This window comes from Seriola aureovittata, chromosome 9 (genome assembly GCF_021018895.1).
Source record: "Seriola aureovittata isolate HTS-2021-v1 ecotype China chromosome 9, ASM2101889v1, whole genome shotgun sequence".
Lineage (NCBI taxonomy): Eukaryota > Metazoa > Chordata > Actinopteri > Carangiformes > Carangidae > Seriola > Seriola aureovittata.
The window spans coordinates 4,898,588-4,920,492 of record NC_079372.1 but is presented as its reverse complement, the minus strand read 5'-3'; the positions used below and the strand labels follow the sequence as shown (position 1 = coordinate 4,920,492).

Sequence of the window (21,905 nt, the reverse complement as noted above, 5' to 3'; positions counted from 1 at the left end):
CATGAACAGAAGGAGGGCGATTCACAGAATGGCCAGGGGAGTATTTGCATGGATTTGGCAGGAACATGATATAACAACAACAAAATGAAATGCTTTATTTTGGTTTGGTTTAGATAGTCCAAATGGTCACCACCTCCTACAAGAGTCCAAATAGTACAAATTGTACTATGACAATCCATAACCTCTTTCTTGCAGCTTAGCTGAGCTCTATCTCCCAGGAACATGCATCAAGTAAACAGACAGAGAATGGGTGTTTTGACAGCTGCAGGGACAGCATTAGCCTATTTCTCTGCCTTCTGAGATAAGAACTATCAGCAGAGTAGGAAATGTAAGACCTGGTCACGCCTTCCCTGCTGTAACATGCTGTAGTTATGTTGTCATCCTGAGGTTTATGTCTACCACAGTGGCAAAGTTGCAAACCAACAGAGCTAATGACAGTTAGCAAACACTAACTCATGTGATCCTGTCTGGCTGCCTGACTGTCAGCAAAGCACCGTGACTTAATGGGCATAAACACGCGTAATCATATGCACGTAGGAAGAAACACACACAAACGACAGGCTAGATGTTGTGTATCCTCTGATGCGGGTGGCTGTCAGTTAAAATCTCTCGCTCTGACAGCCCTGGCCCCTCATTTCATTACCACTCCTCCTCTCTGCCAGACACTTACAATCCCATTACCTTCTACAGATCAGCTCCGGCCTGAGCCAGTGCTTCCCTGCACAGACACAAACACATTGATCCAAAATCTGAACCAGCAAACAGCAAGGGCAGAGACAAGCAGTCCCAGATTCACAACCACACAATCAATAGGTAAGGAAGTGTGAAAGTGTTGAAAGCAAATCTGGACGAGTTATATCAGTCAAATTTTGCCATTGCAGATTACAAGAGGATTTTACTTATGATTGACCGCTTTCAAAAGACAGATAAGATTATTGAAATATTTTTGGTGCGTTGTTGCATGAGGACTAATGACACAGAATCAACCATCTAACTAAATCTCCCCCAGCAGATGTTTCAAAATCCTCAAATTATAAAGACAGAATCCATAAAAGAATCCTCTTTTAAATTCACTGTAAACACTATAAACACAAAACTGTTCTGATATACATCTCTCTTACTCTTTCTTTACCCCAAGGAAATGACATGAGGCTGTGAAAGGGTACGAGGCAATCACTTGGTGGTTGAGCTTTCAGACCACAGTTGCCCTCAAGCATCCTCCAAAACCTGCTGAAAATAGACTTCCACAGCTGCTCTACAACCACATTCACCCAAGCCGATTGCTACACCACCCCCCTCCACCTATTCCCCCTGTGGAGACGAGGCCTGAGCCCCGTGCTGCAGAGCATTGTTCACTATTTAAGATCCTGTTATGAGGCAGAAAGAAATCAAACTCCTCCTGTTCTGGTCTGAGAAGGCACGGGACCACCAGGCCTCTCCTCCATTCCATCTGCAGGAAAATGCAAAAGAGGCGGAGGAAGAGAAAAGGAGAAAAGAACATTTTGTTTTGTGGAGAGAAAATTCACAACTAACGTAAGCTGCTGTGTGTTTTTTTTTTTTTTTTTTGCAGGCTTCCTTTCATTTCTCCCACCTCCCCGCCCCCACTACGGGCTCTGCCTCCTTTGTGAACCATGGCCGAGCATCCATGCCCTGAGTGCGCTCGCTGGAGCACAGGGGCCTGTAAGAATGGAGCCTATTCAACAGCCTTCCTCCAGATGCTTGCCAAAACAGTCCTCCAGGCTACAGCGGGGAGCACAAGAGGGGAAAGAGCAGGAAAGGGAGATAGGAATCTGATATCCTATCATTAACAGCCCAAATAAATTGAAGGAAAAATTCCAGGCTAAACCACTGCCCTCAGTCGTGATGTTTAAAGGTGATAGCCTTATTGTTTTGTGTCTTGTGGCCTTTGAAAGACCTGTTACGCTTCGCCAGAGAGGGTGTTTGTTGTTGCAGATAAATTGTCAAATGTGTAGCGTCCACTGTGATTCACAGACATTGCCCTCAAACCCCAAGTGAGGCACGATCCATATTAGAGCACTGCGTGGGGGATTCTCTTCGATGTAAACCAGTCTTACACCTTATGTAACATCCACCCTACCTTCTTTTTCTTTTCATTCACATGTAGCTTATGTCCTTGAATTGAAAAAGTAATGAGAAAATGCACCATTTTTTAAATCTTCTGTCTGTTTCTGTCTCATAACTATGGTTACAATCTGAAAGGTGGGTACAGCAAAAAAAAACGTCCAGATAATAAACATAAGTGTATAGGATCAAACACAAAATATCACTAAACTCACTGAGAAACTTGAAGCTGTCTCCCCCTTACATAGCCTTTACGTGATGCTTTGTAAAGGATTGCCCCTGTGTGTATGAGAAGGAGCAGATCAATGCAATATTAATGTATCAATCAGCACCAAGTTATCAAGCAGCAGCAGGGAGAACAGAACTGAAGCCCCTGAAAGCATGACCCCCGGCTATACGATCCCTGCACTCGACTCCCTATCTTCTCTTAGTGATAATATATATCGAATATAGACTCAAACATTTATACCCTCCCTCCCCAGGGGTAGTGCTGGAGAAAAAAAAGTGAGTATGAGTTGTAAGGTATGTGTGTGGATATTTCTCCAAGGATCCAGCACACTCCTTATGAATACTATATTACTGCACTATCCATCCTGCACCAGAGCTTCTTCAACTGACCAAAGTGGTCAAATATTTGCTTTTTCTCATTATGTCAGGCATCAAAAAGTCCAATTTACAATCAAGGTCCATACTAAGCAAGTCTGTGGACCTTTAAGCTCGCTCCATGATCTTGAAAAAAGACACATAACTGACATGACTGACAATGACGTGTTAATTTGTTAAAACCTAAGAATCTGATCCAACAGGCTGAGAAACTACAGTGGAGGTTACAGTGAGCTCAACATGAGAGCGCAGGAAACCTCGCTGCTGCCATGTGGTCAAGTCCGACACCTAGTGGCCAAGGCCTAGAAGTACGCTACATACAGAAGCTGGTTAATGTTTGCCAAGATTTTAAAAAATATCCATAAAGTCGTGTCCATTAATACAATCAAGAGACAATGAAGAGTCTATCTTCAGCTAGCATTATTTATTGCTTGCAGCTTATTTCTTCTAATGTTGGTTGGAGTTGTTCATCAGAGTGCCATACCAGGATCTGAACAACTACCTTTTAATTTTAACAAGACCAAGCTCAAGGTTTAAGCTTTTGTGGACTAAAACAAATCTTATCTTGAGATGGGAAATGTCAGTGTTCAAGGTGAGTAGTCAGGTGTAGTAAATACCCTCCCAGGCTAGTCTCCTGTTTACTGATATCATTTCATAATCAATTTAGTCCAAGACCAAAAAATATGAAATAGGTCATTTTACAATCACAGTTATATGTCTTAATTGTTAGATACAGAAGCCAGAAAGCTAATTTGCAAACATCAAAACCAGCATAACTTTACTGAAAAGGGACAAATGTCAAAACGACAGAAATAACACATCTCTTTTCAATAAGAGGCCAACTTCATAGCATCCTTGTAGCCTTAAGATACGTAATAGACAGGCTAACAAACCACAATGTGATGACACTAGCGAAAAAGGGTGTAAGAATGAGAGCTGAAACGATTAGTTGATTGACTGATTAGTCGATCTAAAGAAAATTTATTAGTGACTACTGATTAATAGTTTCAGTAATTTTTTTCAGGTAAATGTTTGCTGGTCTCACCTTCTCATATGTGAGGATTAGATGCTTTTCATTATCACATATTAGTAAACTGAATCTTTGAAGTTTTAACTTACAATTAATTAAAAGAATCAATAAAAATTATCGTGTAGCCCAAATGAAAGTGAAATTCTCCACCTTAACTGGATGAAGCCAGAGCTAGCTCGTCATTTACATGAGAATGCAACTAAAATTTGGTGCCTGATTTTGTCTTTTGATTTGGATGTGGTTTTGTGCCAGGTAAGAAATAAAGCACTGAAACAGAAACAAACAACTTGGCTGTGAGCAGTTTGTACTTACGTGGGCACATGGGTCAGGGGTTGAGTGAAGCTCTTGGAGGCTGGAGAGGCTGCAGACCTGAGAAGGAGTCCAGTTCTTGGCCTAAAGGAATTTGTGACAAACAAAATATTAGAAAAATTACAACATCCTAAACTGTCCTACAAAGAATACAACAGCAACAGGTTCAACATCTTTTTTGCGCATCCCACAAAAAATGTTCCCAGTTAACAGACAACCTTTTGAGGAGCCCAAAAATATCTTCATAACAGTGAACAGTGGAATTAAACCAGCAAAGTTTGGCTAGTATTCATGTTTCAGAAATACAATGCTATGCTGCGCTATGCTGCGCTATGCTACGCGATGCTATGATGAACAGTCTATGGACTAGATGAGACCTCCCACAAGGGGTTGCAGATAATCAACAGCAGAGAATGCTACACAAAGTTGTTTTTTCTACAGGTTCCTTCAGTTTTTTCAATCTTTGTAGTACATTGCTGGACAATTTTACATCTTCGGGTCTTTCAATACAACTCTGAGTCCTGCCACATCCAGAAATACTCGGATGACACAGCTTTTGTGGCGAGTGTCAGGAACGGGCAGGAAGAGGAGTACAGGGATCTGATGATGGCCTTCAGTGAATGGGGCAACAAGAACTGCCTCCCTCTGAACATCTCCAAGACCAAGGAGATGGTCATGGACTTTGGGAGGTCTAGGCCCACCCTTCAGCCAATCATGCTGCAGTCTGCTGGGGCAGCAGCATGTCAGACATGAACACAAAGAGACTGGACAAGCTGGTCAAAAAGGCTGGGTCTGTGCTTGGCAGGAGTCTGGACTCACTCAGGATTGTTGTGGAGAGACGCATGCAATGTAAGATGAAGCCATCTTGGACAATACCGACCATCCTCTCCACAGCACTCTGGCAGAGCATTGAGAATATGTGGTCAGATATTCATGTTTGGCTTCAGTCTAAAGAAATAAATGTTGAATATTATCCAACATTGGATAATTATGGTGGACAAAAGAAACATTTTTTTTTTTGTAAACAATATAATTCTATTGGTGAAGTATTTCATACATAAATGTAAATGTACTAAATCAACCCCTTTTGGATTCAATTGCAATTGAATTTTCATCATCAAGCTTTAAAAGCTGATGCTTTACTTACCAAAGACAAATTGAAACAACCCCTAGTTTTATCCAGTTATATTCTATGATTAAGAAACTGTAGTGGGATAAAACATATACATTTTTCTGTTTTAATTTTATTAGTTCATTGTTTCATTTTATGCTATGAATGAATGTCAATCACTGTTTTATAATGTTGTGATTTTCTGCTCGGTAAATTCTGGCCTTGTTAGCCGAAGGTGATCTCGGTTGAAAATAAAGCAATTTATAATACGTTTTTTGACTGGAATTAGCTGTAACATTTTCTAGCCAGACATTTTTACAGGTTTACCTTGAAACATTGAAGCTACAGGGTCAGTGAATCGACTGTTGTCCTCTCTATGTGCCCACTCTAACAGCTGTTAGCCGAGTCTATAGCAAGTTCAGCAAGGTCAGTTAGCAGTGCTAGCTGACTAGCTTTAGCATAATTTTTCAAGTAGTAACAGTGTTTTACGTTTAAATACGGGTAATATATCACGCATACCTACCGCAAAACAGTTGCTCTGTATTTTCCCCATATCTCAAATAAACTGGAGTCATAAATGGCTTAATAAACTCCTCCGTTTGTGAATTAGCTTAACATTAACTCCAACTACCAACTACTTCTGTGCGATTAAGCTACTGGAGCTGATGGATTTTCTTGCCTGTGTGTAAACACGTGCCTTTGGATACTATTTCTGAATTGCTTAATTATCTTTAACTGACTTATATTCATGTTCAGTCTAAATAGTGAATTCACTTTGTTGTCGATGTTGGGTCAAATGATCTCAAACCCTGACTTTACAGATGCAGAATAACTGTCTCATTCTGACCAAAACAACAAATGATGTTCAATGGATACATGTACAGGTGAGGCAGTGAGGGTGGAGGAGAGGAGAGGGAACCTACATGAGAAATGAGACTGAGGAGGACAAGATGGAGGTGAGTGTATACCAGCTGTGGTGGTTTCCATCATCGGCATCCGACTCTTTGAGACGCTTTGTGTGTTGTCCTTTGAAATAGATTATCAGATGATGAAGTAAAAGCAAACTCTTTTAAGAAGCAATATGTTGCATCCCATCAATATAGCAACAATACACTAGTTTATTATAAATACGATGGCTAAAAACTTCTTGAAATATACTGTACATCAATCACTAGCTGTTTTTAAGCTTTCATTAAAAGTTTTCACTACGTTGCGAAGACAAAACAAAATATCTACCATAGTATTCTCAAATTTCCATCTAAATATTAATATGAAGTCATAGGGGACTGCAACACTGCAACTGACTACACTCAACAGCCTAGATATCAAATATTAAAGAAGTAAACAATGCAGTAAAGGAGTCATGTTCTTGGTGTCACACACCAGAACAATATTTCTTCACACCTGCTACTGTCTGAGTAAGTCAGAGTGGGCTGTGACCTTTGACCCGTGTGGTGAGTACATGCCAGTCTAGTTCAGATCAGCTATGATCTGGACCACTGTAATGAGGAGGGGGGTCATCAGCTGTGGGAGGTGACCCATATGTCACACTGTGACACCTGCTGTCTTTAGACAGTGACAGAGATAATCAGTACTTGCGGTTTAGTCCACTCCCAGTGTATCTTCACAGTGTTTCAAGGTGTAGAGGGGCTTCTCTGTGGCTTCATCAATATAACACTGCATGTGCACCAGACAAGCAACTACAGCACTTCACTGGAGACAAGCCAGAGTTTCCCAAGGTGAGTTTGTTCATTCAGACCTAACCCTATCCTAAGAAATGCAATGTTTTCTTTTCTTAAATAATCTAGCAGGATAAACATTGTGTTTGCGTTCTTGGTTATGTGTTAACTATAGGTGACCTAAAGATGAGCCTGCTCGTGTGGTGTATGTTGGTCTTGTTCCTCTGTTCGAGCAGTAAAGAGATGGTTGTGGATAAAACCAGACCAGTTAAGTATGTTTTCAATGTCCTTCTGCTTAATTGGAAACATGCATGTTCAGACATTTAGCAGCACTTTTAAAATTTAGAAGATTGAGCAAAATAGAGATATTCTGTGAAAACAATATTTGATACAATGTGAGCTCCAGTATTTCTCTGTAAATTGAGTGTAGCCATTTTTGCTGAAAAAAAAAACATAAATAAAATAAATATACTGATGTTACAAATATTTTAACTCTATTGTGAAATACCTGTATGAAATATGCAACATGATGTTTGGCAATGACTGAAACTTAAAATGAACATTTACTCATCAGTTCTGCTTTTCTTAGATGGCATTCATATCAGCTGGAGAAAGGACAAAACATCATCCGAAACCTGAAAAGACACGCAGACGGGACGTTCACCAGCGACTTCACCCACTATCTTGATAAGATTAAGGCTAAGGATTTTGTGGAGTGGCTGGCCAGCACCAAACGAGAAGGGTGAGCTGAAAAGCCGAAGACGTTTCTTTGGTGATGGTGTGAGAGGAGAGTGGCAATGCAGACGTTACTGCACGAGTGTTACTGTGGCATATAAATGACATGACAACAGTTTCTAATTGTTCAAGATCACTGTGCTGGAAATCGTTTGATTTTGGATCAAAGTGAAAATGATTCACAGGTTTTGTCAGTATTTTTAGATTGGATATATTTTGGTTTTTGTGTGACTTCAACCCCTTTTTTTTTTGTACTATTATTTTTTACAGATGTCATGAAGACATGCCCCACATCGCAGACGTATAAGACACTCCAGATAACGCGTACGCTTGTGCTTTACATCAGCCAGCAGCATAAAAGAAGATGAGCCCTCCACAACAAAATAGAAAATACTGCTCGGTTTATTTATTCTGAGGTATTCTCAGATAAAAAGTACATTTTTGCACTTTGCTGTTTCCATTATAAGTAAGAAAATGAAGAAAAATAATCAGGATGTTCAACTTCTTATCACAACTTTTTTGTTATTTGGAAATGTCAGAATTATTTCCTTTGAAGCTTAAGTTCATCTACAGACTCACTATTATTTCAAACGTCATTTTTTTCAATTTCAGAAGAAACTTCACAGTCATGTTTGAATACCCGCACCTTACAGAGAAGGCAGGCTTGATTGATTGATTGATTTATATTTTGCGTCTTATTTTGATTTTCTGCAGTATGCATAAACTAAGATGCAAGATGAAAAAAACTTTATGAATGCATTGTATATTCACCTGTATGCCTTTGATGTCGTGATGCGCACAAATGTATTTTCAAACTGTTTAAGATTTTAAAATAAAATCTTAAAAAGTCGCTGCGTTGTGGATTGAAATTGCAGATATTGATAGATATGGTCAAAGCTATCAAATGCAAAGTAACACAGGCAGTATTTAGTGATATATTTAAGAAGAAACAACACATTTCATATATACATGGGGCTGACCAGAGGTGGGTGCTGTTGTTCAGCAAATCAGAAAGATCAGGCAGCCAAGCAGCTCAGGCTGATTCGGGCAATCTTGAAAAAAAAGAAATAAAAAAGGCTGTGTGTGGGTGTAAAAGCATCTATTTTGTTTCTTTTTTTCCTGGCCGTTCCTTTTTGTATATAGCACACACATTTACATTGTTGCACAATAAAGTTATGCAATAAGGCAAGCTGAAAATACAGTAGCTAATGGAGTTAATGTTTCGTGAAAAAGGAGGGGCTGGTTGATTTTAGGTAGGTGGAGAGAAACTGAAAGCTATAACTGGAAGTGGTGGTGGTGGTGGTTTTTGTGTGCATGTGTGTGCTGGGTAGGGGTGGGGGTTAGTTATGTGTCTGCCTCGTCTCTCATTGAGAAATGTAGAGTTATATGAGGGTGCAGCTGTGGTGGGGGCTCTTGGCTTCTGGCCATATGTATAATGGAGTGCTCCCTCTTTGGGCTCTGTCCTCCCACCTCAGTCTGAGTCACTGGGGACAAAGGGAGACCAGGAGAGGAGGGGAGAAGGGGGGTGGGGTGGAAAGGAGCAAGGGAGGGAACACCACAAGAGCACAAACACAACCCTCTGATCTCAGTCAAGGGTTGAAATGGGATCAGATAGTAGGAAAACCCCCTTCTACTGCTGGCTGTTTGCACTTCCTGACACTTACCAGCAGGACTGCAGCAAACTGGGACAGAGAAGAAAATAACAGTGGGACACATAATCCAAGCATTGTACTGCCGTTGATGAAGAGCCTTTGTAAATGACGCATAGCTCTCATTAGTGAATAAAGGACTATTATAATATTCAGTGTAACCAACACGTGTATTAAAGCCAAAGCTTCTTGTTATAAAAAATAATCATGGCAAAGGAAATACTGTGACACGTTTAATCGTTATATTTAGCCACGTTCAGGTCTACCCACAGAGAAACCACATGCCATGTGGCAACACACTTCAGAGGAAAGGAGGTGGGGTGAGAGGAAAGCGAGCTTAGGAAGAGGATGAGGAGATGGGAGTGTAGGTGTGGCTGTCTACGAATTAGGTCGAGCTCCTCCGCACTCTGAACACATTTTTATGGTTGGGTTTTTAGCTCCACGCGAGCCAGCGTTGCCCTCCTCGGATGCTGCCCCACCCAGAAAGCCTCAGACACGGGCAGAGGTTGTTCGTCCTCGCGGTACCATCTGCAGCACCAAGGACAGCTCCTCTGCATCAGCGCGGGCGCAGCAGCACCGGCTGCCGGCGGCGCTTCGCCGCGCTCACAGGCCGAAAACGAGCCTCATTTTAGGTTGAAACGTCCATATATTGGTGTGATCTTTTTTTCTGGGAGGGGAAGCCGGTCTCTTAGGCAGCCAGGCACAAGCTGATGGAGGCACTGGGCCAAACTGGGAGTGTGCTGCTGACTCAGCCTCGACTGCTGCATTAATTTATCTGCACTGCAGTGCTCCACCACCTCCCTTCCCCTTCTCTTTTCCTTACCTCGCCCCTCCCTTTCTGACTCGGCCCTTCTCTCTCTCTCTCTCTTCTCCACCTCACTACACCCTCTCACAGCTATCCTGGAGCATTTCAGTGTAGCCAGGAGGTGTGGATAGTGAATGAGGAGCAGGTTGTCTCTGCCCGCATGTGTAGCCGATTCTATGGAAAACATAGCGACACATACATTTGAAAAAAAAAATCATACAAAAATCCAGGGAGATGGGCGAAGGACAGAGGGGGAGGGAGATGCTGGGAGTTGAAAAATAAACCATGTGACTTGAGGGAGAGGAGTATCCGGGGAGACAAAATTTTGTAATGTGATTAAAAGAAGGGAGGAGAGAGAGAGGATGGAGAATTTGCCATATATTCAGTGTGTGCACTGCCTGAAGACAACTCCACGCATCATTTACATACAATTCCACCTACTCTCCAGAAAGGCTTTCGTACCCTCCTCCACCTCAGGGAACCCAACGGAAAACAGCACAAACAGATCAATATCTCCCAACATGGCTATCTCAGCCCTGTTCACAGGAGGCTGTGAGGTTATGGGGGTGACAACTGTAATATCATACCTCTGAGCTATTTATTTTATGGTGAACCGCAAAGAGGAGCATCACAGTACAGATGGACTGCATAATAATGGGGCTATAGTCCGTCCTCTGCCTGGGAGGGGGGTGTTAACACAGGGCTCTTAACAAATCCATAAGTCCATTACGTTTGAAAGGCTGCCTTTCATGACCCTGTTACCACAGTGCCACTCAGCTCCATTTCACAGGACGTTTTGTAATGCACTTGCATCCTCATACAGCACCACAAAAGTGAAATAATCCACACAAAATGGTGACCGCTACTTAAAGTGGACAAAGGGAATCTGAAGTCTACCTACAGGAAAGTCAAAAGGCTAAAAGGATGTTCAGAAGTCAACATTTCAGCAAGAAACAAACACGAGTTGTAACTGGAAGGCTGCTTTATTGGTAATAAAAAGGTTCGTGCTCAAATGAAGACAATCTTTCATATATTCTTACCAAGAGTCCAAGTGGTTGTGCAACACACCATCATATTGTACTGTATATCCTCTATCACGGTGTCAAATGATAACAACAGTTTGAAAAGCACTTTTTAATTTTTCAGCAAAAAAGAAAAAACGCCCATAATAAACCATGCTAAAAAAGAATGAGTCCTATAATCAAATATTGATACAAAAATAAATTTCAGATGGAAACAGAAATATAGAAGAAATAAAACAGAAATATAGAAGGCAAGCTGCTTTTTCACAAGCCAAGTGGGTGACACACATAGCACTAAGAACAGGACATTTTTGAGTTAGCTGTTTTTCTGTTAACATCACACATTGTTGAATATTAAGATGAAGTGGGGTGTCTGGATGATCCTCCGGCAGTATTTCTGACTCGACATCCCTGATTAATGTTGTGCTCACCCTCATACCCCCACCCTCCACAGTTTGGAAACATGTTTTTTGTTTCTTTTTTTTTGTTGTTGTCGTTTTTCTTTTTTTTTTCTTTCTTTTTTACTTTTTTTTTCAGTGTGGCATCGACATCCAAATTCGCAGAAAAAGCAGAAAAAAGGCACATGCCATTGAGTGGAACACTAAAAACAAACCATTCATCAAAAGAAATGTGAGGATGAGAAGCAAGTACATGATTGTATGCATGTTGAGTTGTAATGGCACTGATGTGTGTGTATGGGGGGGTTGGGGGGGCCCTGGGGTTGGTACCGTCTCAGGGTGGACGAGGCAGTCAGTCACACCAGTTGACGTCCTCGCGGGAGAGATCACTGGTAAAGTCGGTGGGCAGAGAGTCACCTGTGTATGTGTGTGTGTGTGTGTGTGTGTGTGTGTGTGTGTTTGTGACTGTGGGTGTGTCCTGTATACTCAGTGAGGGTGAGACGTATGACAGTAAGTGAGAAATGTGCTGGTAACATTATCCTTTCGTCATGATCAGGCTACAATCCATGGCAAGCAGCTCCAGTAACATCGCACATGAGCTATTCCCCAACATAGAAGGGTGCTGGAAACAACCAGTTTTAGACATCCACTGAACGTGTTGCACATAAATCAAATGTGACAAACAGTGTTCTTCTGTTTTATGTATATACATATAGACACATATGTATACATGTATATATCTTTTGTATTATATAATATCTATATTTCATTCAATTTCTGTCAACAAAGTGAAAAGTGTCTCAAAAAATCCAAAAGGTAACAAATGTGACAAAGGGCATAGCTGGAAGCCATTCTATATTATTGTTATTATTCATTTTTTGATTATTAGTAGTAACATTTTTAAAATTCCGTATTTACAAAAAAACACAACAAAGCATGCCGATAAAATAAAAGAATATAATACAATATTTATAGTTTCTCTCGAAAAGTTTGTTCTTTTTCAGCGATTGTGCCATTTACATCATAGCCTGCACTGTACACATATATGTTTTTGTGTTTTCTTTTTTCTTTTTGTTTTTTGTTGGTTTTTTTTACATTTTTTTTCAAGTGTGAATGTATCATTCTAAAACATTACATCCAAGATGAACATGGGTAAATTGGATGACATTACTCACTCCTCCTGTGGTTCTCATTGGGAATGTATTTGGTTTCAGTGTGCAGCAGCCAAACTGATTCGGAGACCTCATATTGTAAACAGACCTCAGTTATTGTTACAGACAGGGGGTTCTGGTACAGGCAGTGTTAAACACACCAAATGGCATTAGTGGTGTGACAATGGATGCCAGATTTATGTCCAGTCATCCACTTGTAAATAGGACCATCACTCCTGTGTAGAAAAGAAATGGCAGGAACACATTAAAGAGGCAGTTGTGTCTTGTCAACTACTTGACAAAGCCTCAGGTTTTTTTGTTTTCTGTTTTATGAAAAACACCCACAAAGCTTATTATACAACATAGCTGCGTCGATGTGAGGCCTGCTGATGTTTTATCACGGCAAGTGTTAGGTTTCTACCTCCATCTCTGACTTATTATTTTTGAAGCGGGTGATAGCGTTTGAAAGCCTGCAAGTATGTGAAAAGATGGTGCGAGCCCGGGTCCAACACCACACAGTGTTTAAGAGGTCCCACAAAAGCACAATGATACACTGACAAACATGGGACTTTCAGCACTCCGACTCAGACCAAAGCACTGTTCTCTTCTTCTGCTCTTGTGTTTCTCTCTTATTCTCATGGCAGTCAGTCTAAAACCCTGAAGGGAGGGGCTCTACCTATTTATTGGTCCACGTTTATGCTGTGTTATTTATCCCCCATCCACCTCCCTGTAATATCAGACAAAATCCATTTGTTTCTGCAGACAAAACCACAAGCCCTTCACGGCCATCCACCTTCCATACATGCTAGGCACGACAAGGCATGTCCTTGTGATAATTCTCTGCTAACGCTGCTGTTTCAGATGGTCAGTGTCATGCTTACTGATCGAAGCCTTTTCTGAGAATGATTGCATCACAAGGACATCAGAGAAGGACTTCAAGGCTTTTTGTTTTTCTAAAGCTCGCAACTCAAATTGTCCGAAAAGCACTACCTAAGACATCACTCACTGGGAAATTCTGATGTGGATCTGACAAGAGTACAAAAGAGGGACCGTAATGAAATGAGTCTGTAAAAGTACGGTCTAATGTCTCTACCTACATTGTGTTTTTCTGTTCTAGCCCGAAACAAAGTGAATATCAAAACAAAGCAGAAAATAAAAACCATATTTCTGTCCCTTCTCCAGGAACTACAGTAGATGGGATACCTATTCACACTTCAGCACACCAGACCTTTACTGGTGCCAGATATGGATTCCTTGGCGTGAAACATCATCTGCTCTCATTGCCATAACAGGGACCACAGGAAAGTAAGGAAAGTGACTGTAGGATGAAAAAGACAAATAGATGTAAGCCCCAGATTTGGTTCAGGATTACTGACACGGCCCTCCAAATCTGTGCATCCTCAACATGAGGGTATTCTGCTTCCTAATACTCAGACACTCCACACTCTTTCTAAACTATTCACATTCAGAGCAGCAAAAAAACCTTTTCTAGTTTGTGTTGTTGGCTGAGCTGACTGAAACATTGCCTCTGAGTGCTTACATCCTTCACTCACCTGAAATTTTGATGAAGGGCTGAATTAAAAGGTCAGCTGAAAAACAAAACTAGAGAAGGGCGGGATCATATGGATATAATTCCCCCAATATTCTATATATCATTATCCATAATCTTCATTTTCCATTTATAATTTTTCCCAGTGGACAGCCTCAAACTTATAGTCAAGCCACTGCAGTGGTCTGAGAATTAGTGTCTTGTGGACTATGATTACTCATGCATGATTCCTGATCAAAACATGCCTTCATGCAAGTCATTTCTATGCATTACGAGCACAATAATTATTATTTATCTGGAACTCGGTCTGAGCAAGTCTCCTTCAGCCCAAGTCAAAACAATGTCTAATGACCCCTACCCGGTCAGTGTGAAAGCCCATGTAGAAAATGTCTTTTCTAGTGTCAGTATAAGAAAGAGGAGATGAAAAGACTAGTGACATGGGCTAAATGTTATCTTTTTTGCTGCTCAAATAATGTAAAGATGCAAGTATACTCAGCACAAACAAACAAAAAAAATCTTTGTCTGCAGTTCTGGGTTTCCCCCTCCCTCGCAAGTGTTTCCTTCCTAGCTAAACTTGCTTGGTTGATTATTGTTTTCTTCTTGATAAAGATGGTAAACTCAATGTTACAGACCCTCCTTTAGACTGCTAACACAGTTCTAGTAGGATCTGTGTGATCCAGTCCCGTAGCATCGGAGCTTTGCTGCGGGGTTCCACACTTGGTGGTGGCAGGGATTTTGCAATTCTCCAATCATCTAGCAGAGATTTCTGTGCCTTGGCAGTTGGTCCCCAAAGAAATGTGTGTCATTGGCCAGCACACTGTGAGTCACTGTTTTTCATTTTGCGTTTGTTCCTCATCTCTATGAACTTGGTCACTATGCAGCAAAAGTTCCACGGTAAACTGATTGTGTTTGGTTCAGCTGTCTTTTACGACATAAGAAACCACATTGCCTCAGTAGTAATTGAGTCTGTAAACATTTTTTTGTATGTTTTTTTTTTTTTTTTTCTTACTTGCAAATGATCACTTTTTCTACATTTGTTGGGTTTGGGCTCAGAGTCTCATCTCGCTGTGTTTTATTGGATTTTGAGTCACTGAACCCTAACACTTGGATTCCCACTCATCTTTTTGGTTTTTGTCCTTCTCTTTCCTGGCCCAATCCTCCTTGTTCTCGTCCTGCTTCTCCTTGTCAGGTTTGGTCACACTGTCGTAAGAGGGGAGCGAGGCTGTGGATGGTGTGCTCTCTTTCTTCTCTTGGTTGGTGCCGCCATTCTCAAGCTTATTGTTGGTAAAAGTGTGGCGTTTGAAGATGATGCCGCGCCTGATGAGGTGGGCGCGGTAGGCATTCTGGATAATTCTGGCAGAGACCTCCTCCTGTTTGCGGCGGAGGGTGGTGGTGATGGGCTCGTATGACACTTTGGAGGGGTTGGCTGCCACGAAACGCTCCTCCATCTGCTGCCTCAGCATGTCCAACTCACCACTGTCACCCAGCACACGCTTTGTGAAGGCAAACAGGATGTCCAGGCAGTGAATGCGATCGCCGCTCACCATGGGCATGTCCATGGCAATTAGTTCTATAGTGTTGGGCTTTGGCACACGAAGTGGGTGCTCCAATGCATCAGCAAAGTCAGACAGCTTGGCAAAAGTAATGAACTGAGAGGCAGTGGGGTCAAACTTCTCCCAGATCTCGTAGAAGGTCTCAAAGTCGTCCTCACTGAGTGGATCAGCACTTTCCTCTGTGGCCACACTGAAGTTCTCCAAGATGATGGCAATGTACATGTTGACCACAATCAGGAAAGAAATTATGATATACATGACAAAAAAGAAGATTCCCACTGAGGGATTACCACAGTCGCCCTTCACAGATGTACCAGGGTTCTCCAAGTTGGGGTCGCAGTCTGGTGGGTAGTTGAGGATCGGTAGCAGCAAGCCATCCCATCCGGCCGACGTGGTGATCATAAACAGAATGATCATACTGTTGCCAAAGGTCTCAAAGTTGTACAGGTCGTCAATGCCTGCTCCGTGTTTTACATAACCAAAGTTAGACATGCCAAAGATGGAGAAGATGAACATGACCAGGAAGAGCAGTAGGCCGATGTTGAATAGGGCTGGCAGTGACATCATCAGAGCAAAGAGTAATGTCCGGATGCCCTTAGCTCCTTTGATCAGACGGAGGATACGACCAATACGAGCCAGCCTGATCACCCTGAAGAGAGTTGGCGACACAAAGTACTTCTCAATGAGGTCAGCCAAGAACATACCTGAGGGAAAGGAAAAGGGGAGAGAAATGAAGAGAATACAATCGGGATACAACAGACTTCTACAGGCGACATATTCAAGTGACCTCCTCACTGCTTCCTGTCAACTACCTCTCTCACTCACCAACAATAGACAGGATGACCACCACCACGTCAAAAATATTCCAACCATTGGTGAAGTAATAGTGGCGAAGGGCAAAGAGCTTCAGCAGGAACTCCGTGGTGAAGACTACGATGAATATGAAGTTGACCCAGTAGAGGACATGCTCCGTTTCATTTGACTGATCATCTGTTTCCACCATCATGGTGACCATGTTGAGGCAGATGAGAATCATAATGGAGATGTCGAAAACTTGCTGTGTCACAAAGTCAAACACCATTCCCTGGATCTTGTTCTATGAGGAGAAATGAAATGAAGCTGAGATTTACTGAGGATCCAACCAACAGCATCATATATTGTACAATCTGAATACTTGGTCAAAAGTAGTAACCTCAAGAAAAAACATTTCAAAAAACACACCTGCGGTCGAGGAATAGGTTTTTGTGGCTTTTTGGACCCAAGTTTTTTCATGGCATTGTAGTACTTCTTTTGTTCCTCTGTCATGAAGATATCTTGACCTCCAAAGTAAAGGAATAAACAAAGATTTGGTTATAATCATATTCTAGCAACTTTAAAATGGAAACCCTTGAGGCAAAATATGGGATTAAGGGACAAAACCAGTCTTATCTTTTTCTTTTGCTGGTTGAAGTTGTCAATGATCACACCAATGAAGAGATTGAGGGTGAAGAAGGAGCCGAATATGATGAAAACGACAAAGTAGATGTACATGTAGATGTTGACTTCATAGTCGGGCTGGTCTTCCACCTTGGAGGGAGTCACAATGTTGAAGGTAGTGTTGTATTTTATTATCACATTTCAAAGAAATTGTTTGACATTTTGGGAAATACAATTTTTTAATGGCCATTCTCCAATACTATTCTCATACCTGTACGACCAATATGAAGCTATCACCAGCAGCTGGCTTACTTAGCTTAGCACGAAGATGGAAAAAGGAGGAAACAGCTATCCTCTTTCTGTACAAAAGGTAACAAAATCTGCTCACCAGCACCTCTAAAGTTCACTAATAACCCCCCATTTGTTTAATCCATACAAAAACAAAGTGTAAAGATGACAATTTGCTGTTTTACAGGTAATTGTGCTGAAATATTTCTTGTCTGGGGCTAATAACTTCATAGACTCCACTGGTTGCCTGGCAACTGGTCCTGGCAAAGAGACAGTCCAGTCTTAATGCTAAACTAAGTTAGCTGGGTGCTGATGGTAGCTTCAGACCTCCTACTACTCATTTAATGCTCAGCAAGGAAGTCAATGAGCATATTTCCCAAAATGTTGAACTATTCCTTTAATTCCAAACTGGCATATAGTGAGATACTCTGAATGAGCATGAAAATATTTATTGAAGAAGCAATGAATATACCTCTCTGGAATCCACAGCCGCATACATAATGTCCATCCAGCCTTTGAACGTGGCCTTTCAAAAGAGAGACACAACTAAATACATTTGGAGGAACCAGACGCAAATAATGCCAAGAAAATTCTAAATTGAAATCAAAGAATACTCAAACTCAAACCGAAACTGATGCATGTCCTGTGGGAGAGCTTGTGCATGGAAAGAAATAACTGGATGAAGTAAAGGGCATGGAGAAACATACAGATATACACAGTGAATACGGACATAGACAGCCTCTGAGTACTGTGAAAGTAAATGGAATTTGAAGCAACAACGAAACAGAAAAAACTGAAACGTGCATAGGAAAATGAGAAAAGAAACCAAGTCAGTGTGAAACAAGGAATGCAGTTATAGAGGAGAGGAGGAGCAACACTCTCACCACTTGCAGCAGGGCGAGGTAGCCGGCGCCCACATTGTCAAAGTTGATCTTGACATTCTTCCACCTGACCTCGGTAAAGTTTTGCTGAATGAGGGCCTCACACTGGGTCTTGTTGTTGACCACGTCAACAGGAAAGTATTCCTCTGATGTCTGATTGAAACAGTAGTAGTACTTGCCCGCAAACAGGTTGACCCCCATTATACTGAAAATCAGCCAAAAGATGAGGCAAACCAGCAACACATTCATAATGGAAGGGATGGCACCCACCAAGGCGTTGACTACCACCTAGACCAGACCAGGGAAGACAGGATATGACAGTGTGAGAACCAGGAAACAAACTCTTCTCATTCAACCCCTCCGACAAGACACTACATACTGTTATGGCGTCACACTTCGTACTTAGAAACGCTATTCAAAGCCGCGCTAAGAGCAGCAGTTCAATTCTATTATGATTTCATGTTGCCGAAAATAAGCACCGCACACCGCTGTGATGTGCATACTGAAGTGTGGGGAATTAATGGGAGGGAGCGCTGTATCAGTCCCATTCTAATTAGAGTAGCACTGATGTGACTCTGAGATGCTCTTTGATCTGTTGAAGCATGCGGATAGAAATGCTTATGGGATACTCAAGCACACACGCACACACAAACATGCAAACAACCGCGTATACCAAGGCAAATACCCAAATAAAAATTCTAAAAGAATAACGTTTATAATGTAAAATGTACAATTAAATTTTTTGGTACCACTTACAATAAGACTACTCTTATAAAGGATTTATAAATGGTTTATAATTAGGTTATTCATTTGGTTGTTAACCCTTTATAAATAATAAATAAACAATTGTAAACAAGTTATAACACAGTTTTCATATATTGATGCAGGCTCACTATTTGGCAAGATCAAGTTAATGCATACTAGTCATTAATCTTGAGTTACTACCATTAATAACTGGTAAGAGAAGCCTTATAGTTACTCATTAATAAATGATAACATGTTTTCCCTTTACACATTATATGTATGTATGTAGTTTTAGGCAGATCTAAGTTTATTAGTGTATTTGTCAAAACTATACCTACTCCTGTGCACATAAACAGATATCGAATGTGATATAGTGAATATGTTTTCAAGTTATATTTATTGACAAATACTTTAATTAGCAACAATTACAATGTCATCTCACATCTACAATTACAACTACATTTTTAGTGTGTTCTAATTCATTGTTTATATAGAGCTTATAAAAACACACACACACACACACACACAGCACTTCCCAGTGGTTGTTTTCTACAGCTTTATCTCTCCAGGGAGACTCACAAAACTGTTAAACACTCCTGTTATTATTTCACATGAAATAATAATAGGGGAATTTGACTGTGTTGTAAGAAATGCAGTTCATAATTTTTGGGCAAAATAGATGTGCGTCTGTTTCTGCATGTTTACTTTATAAAGCTTACGAGTTAATCACAAGTGTTTGCCATACCACTATGAAGTGTCCACTCTTACCACCCCAACCTTAGACAGTCAATATTCTAAATCTTACTGATCCATAACTATCCCAAGTCAAACAATAAAACACTATAGCAATAAATAAATAATAAAAAATATATATATATTAATTCCCACCACCACCCCAAAACCTAGTCCTTTCTAACAAATCCAATCAGGTTTCCCATAGATTTATCATAGCCAGTAATAAGCTCAGCACATAGTGAACCGCTCACTACCAGTGTAAGGCAGGCCGACCAGCAGCTCTCAGGCAGACAGCTGAGCATGCATGTCTTTGGCAGACTCGTTTTGTGGAGCCATATTCCCTCCTCATTATGGACAGACAGGGAGGAGCTCTAGAGCAGGATTCTCTCAGCGTGTACACGGCCATCACAGCCTGACTGGTGTTGAACGTGCAATCATAATGTGGTGATGTACCGAGGGCACACCGTTAAAATATGGCATCAAACGTTAAGTGCTAAAAGAAAATTACTTTGGGATATTTTTCAAATATAATTTGAGTCTGTCCCGCACAGTGTTGCCATTGCACCCGCTGAGAGAATGACTCTTTGCTCGATCTGAGAAAAATTGAACCACTTTCAAAAATTCAGTGTTTAAAAAAGGAATTAGGCCATGCTGTGTGGAAAGCATTCTCAGAAAGAGGGAAAATGGCTTTCAAAAATGTATAATGTGCATCGGCAGTTATATTACATGCGTGTTACATGGCATTGTGCAATCTCAAGAACCGCTCGAATCAATAAATAAATAAATAGAGAAATGTGTGGATAGAGAGATAGCGGCTAAAGAGATAATGGCTTAAGCTTTGCTTGTGTGTCTGACGAGCCATTCTGATATTTACATGTGTTATTTGGGTGTCTGACAAATATCTACAGCACAATATAAGATTTATAACATCTGTGATATATTTTGCTCATAGTGAGGACAAGCCACTGAAGTGATGGGGGTTCAGAAGTTTTATCCAAAGGCCCCATGATGACTAATATCTTAAGTAGGTTGTAAAGTTAAAATTACAAATGATTGTCATTTTAAAATCTTTGTGGTGTAACTTAAACTTCAGTAGGTTCGTCAGGAAAAAGGGGATTTACTGAAACTGGGGTAAAGATGGCCAGACATTCCTGTACAATGCATTACTCAAAAAAGTAACACCGAGATTACAAAGCAGCATTAAGAGAAAGAGAGAGCAAAGTACAAAGTCAGAACAGCCCATAATCATTGCATGTTAAGCAGTGCAATGTGTCCAATTGAAGCTGCACTGCTCGATCGGTGCTGTTGAGATATTTTGGCCTCTGCGGTGCATCGTGCCACAAGACTCAACCAGCGAGGATGGACAAGTTCTCATCATTCTAACTCTCCAGAATCTCTTTCATACGGTGTCATCTCTCTATTCATGTTCTTCCCTATTCATTTATTTATCGCTTTGACCTCAAATTTTCTGTTTTCAGTTCAAACAAAATGGTAACTCAATTGATGAGCATAGACATTATAGTCAAAAACTGATACAGCAGGATCAAATTCCTCTGTTTGTTTCCCTTTGCATTACTGGGCCACCCTCACCTCTTTTACCACATACACCCAGTGAATGAGGTCATTCATCGGTGCTTTATATATTTACACTCTACTAAAGCAAATGTGCCGTGATTTCCAACCCCAAAAATGACATCATGTTACTGACAGTTCTAGTTCCCATCCCAAAATTAACAGTGTATCCTATGAAAATTTCATTGAAACATGCATGACGACATCCATAAAGCCTATCCAGGACCTAAAAGCATTGATGTCTGCTCATACGCAACGGCATCACATTTTAGTCACTGGATATCTAGTATGAATGAGATTTCACTGTGAGTCCAGTTTTAAGATTCAATTTGGTTACAACCAATCCACCCACTAAATGATTACACAGGCCTTCTTCTCCTGCTCGTCTGTCATTTTTGGGACATACTAAAGAGGGGTGACACATTGTTTGTCTAGGGTTGAGAGTGTTGTCCTGTACGCTGTAATGCTAGTCAACCTATGGCTATGCCCGTTGTTGCCTCCCAGTTTCACTTCCTGTGGGAGTGGAAGGCAACAGGAAGTCAGGGCCTGCTGTATGTGCTACAGTATGTGGTGCCATGACATGACAGCAGTAA

General features: G+C 41.0%; 2 protein-coding genes across 11 annotated transcripts in view; one reads left to right on the top strand and one right to left on the bottom strand.

The window, feature by feature from the left end:
• The first annotated feature begins 5,238 nt into the window (after positions 1 to 5,238).
• LOC130175132 (glucagon-1-like) lies at positions 5,239 to 8,377 on the top strand. 3 transcript variants are annotated; one of them, XR_008828705.1, is made up of 6 exons: positions 5,239 to 5,484; positions 5,957 to 6,091; positions 6,766 to 6,874; positions 6,990 to 7,081; positions 7,404 to 7,556; positions 7,820 to 8,377. XR_008828705.1 is itself a non-coding variant. In XM_056385431.1 (6 exons), the coding sequence occupies exons 3-6, from the start codon at positions 6,817 to 6,819 to the stop codon at positions 7,854 to 7,856; spliced, it is 345 nt and encodes a 114-aa protein (XP_056241406.1). In that variant the 5' UTR covers positions 5,248 to 5,484; positions 6,020 to 6,091; positions 6,766 to 6,816; the 3' UTR covers positions 7,857 to 8,375. The 3 variants fall into 3 exon arrangements, 2 of the variants coding, with proteins under 2 accessions (XP_056241406.1, XP_056241405.1); XM_056385431.1 differs by having other exon boundaries at positions 5,248 to 5,484; positions 6,020 to 6,091; positions 6,990 to 7,086; positions 7,820 to 8,375; XM_056385430.1 differs by lacking the exon at positions 5,239 to 5,484 and having other exon boundaries at positions 5,963 to 6,091; positions 6,990 to 7,086; positions 7,820 to 8,375.
• A 2,590-nt stretch (positions 8,378 to 10,967) lies between these two features.
• scn8aa (sodium channel, voltage gated, type VIII, alpha subunit a) overlaps positions 10,968 to 21,905 on the bottom strand; it is a 46,598-nt gene continuing 35,660 nt past the window's right edge. For all 8 annotated transcript variants that reach the window (XM_056384469.1, XM_056384476.1, XM_056384468.1 and 5 more), the window contains 6 exons: positions 18,265 to 18,549; positions 17,853 to 17,906; positions 17,105 to 17,242; positions 16,898 to 17,002; positions 16,502 to 16,772; positions 10,968 to 16,380 (listed from right to left, as the gene is read on the bottom strand). In XM_056384469.1, coding sequence (XP_056240444.1) covers positions 15,221 to 16,380; positions 16,502 to 16,772; positions 16,898 to 17,002; positions 17,105 to 17,242; positions 17,853 to 17,906; positions 18,265 to 18,549 — 2,013 coding nt within the window. In that variant the 3' untranslated portion in view covers positions 10,968 to 15,220. The remainder of the gene's footprint in view (positions 16,381 to 16,501; positions 16,773 to 16,897; positions 17,003 to 17,104; positions 17,243 to 17,852; positions 17,907 to 18,264; positions 18,550 to 21,905) is intronic.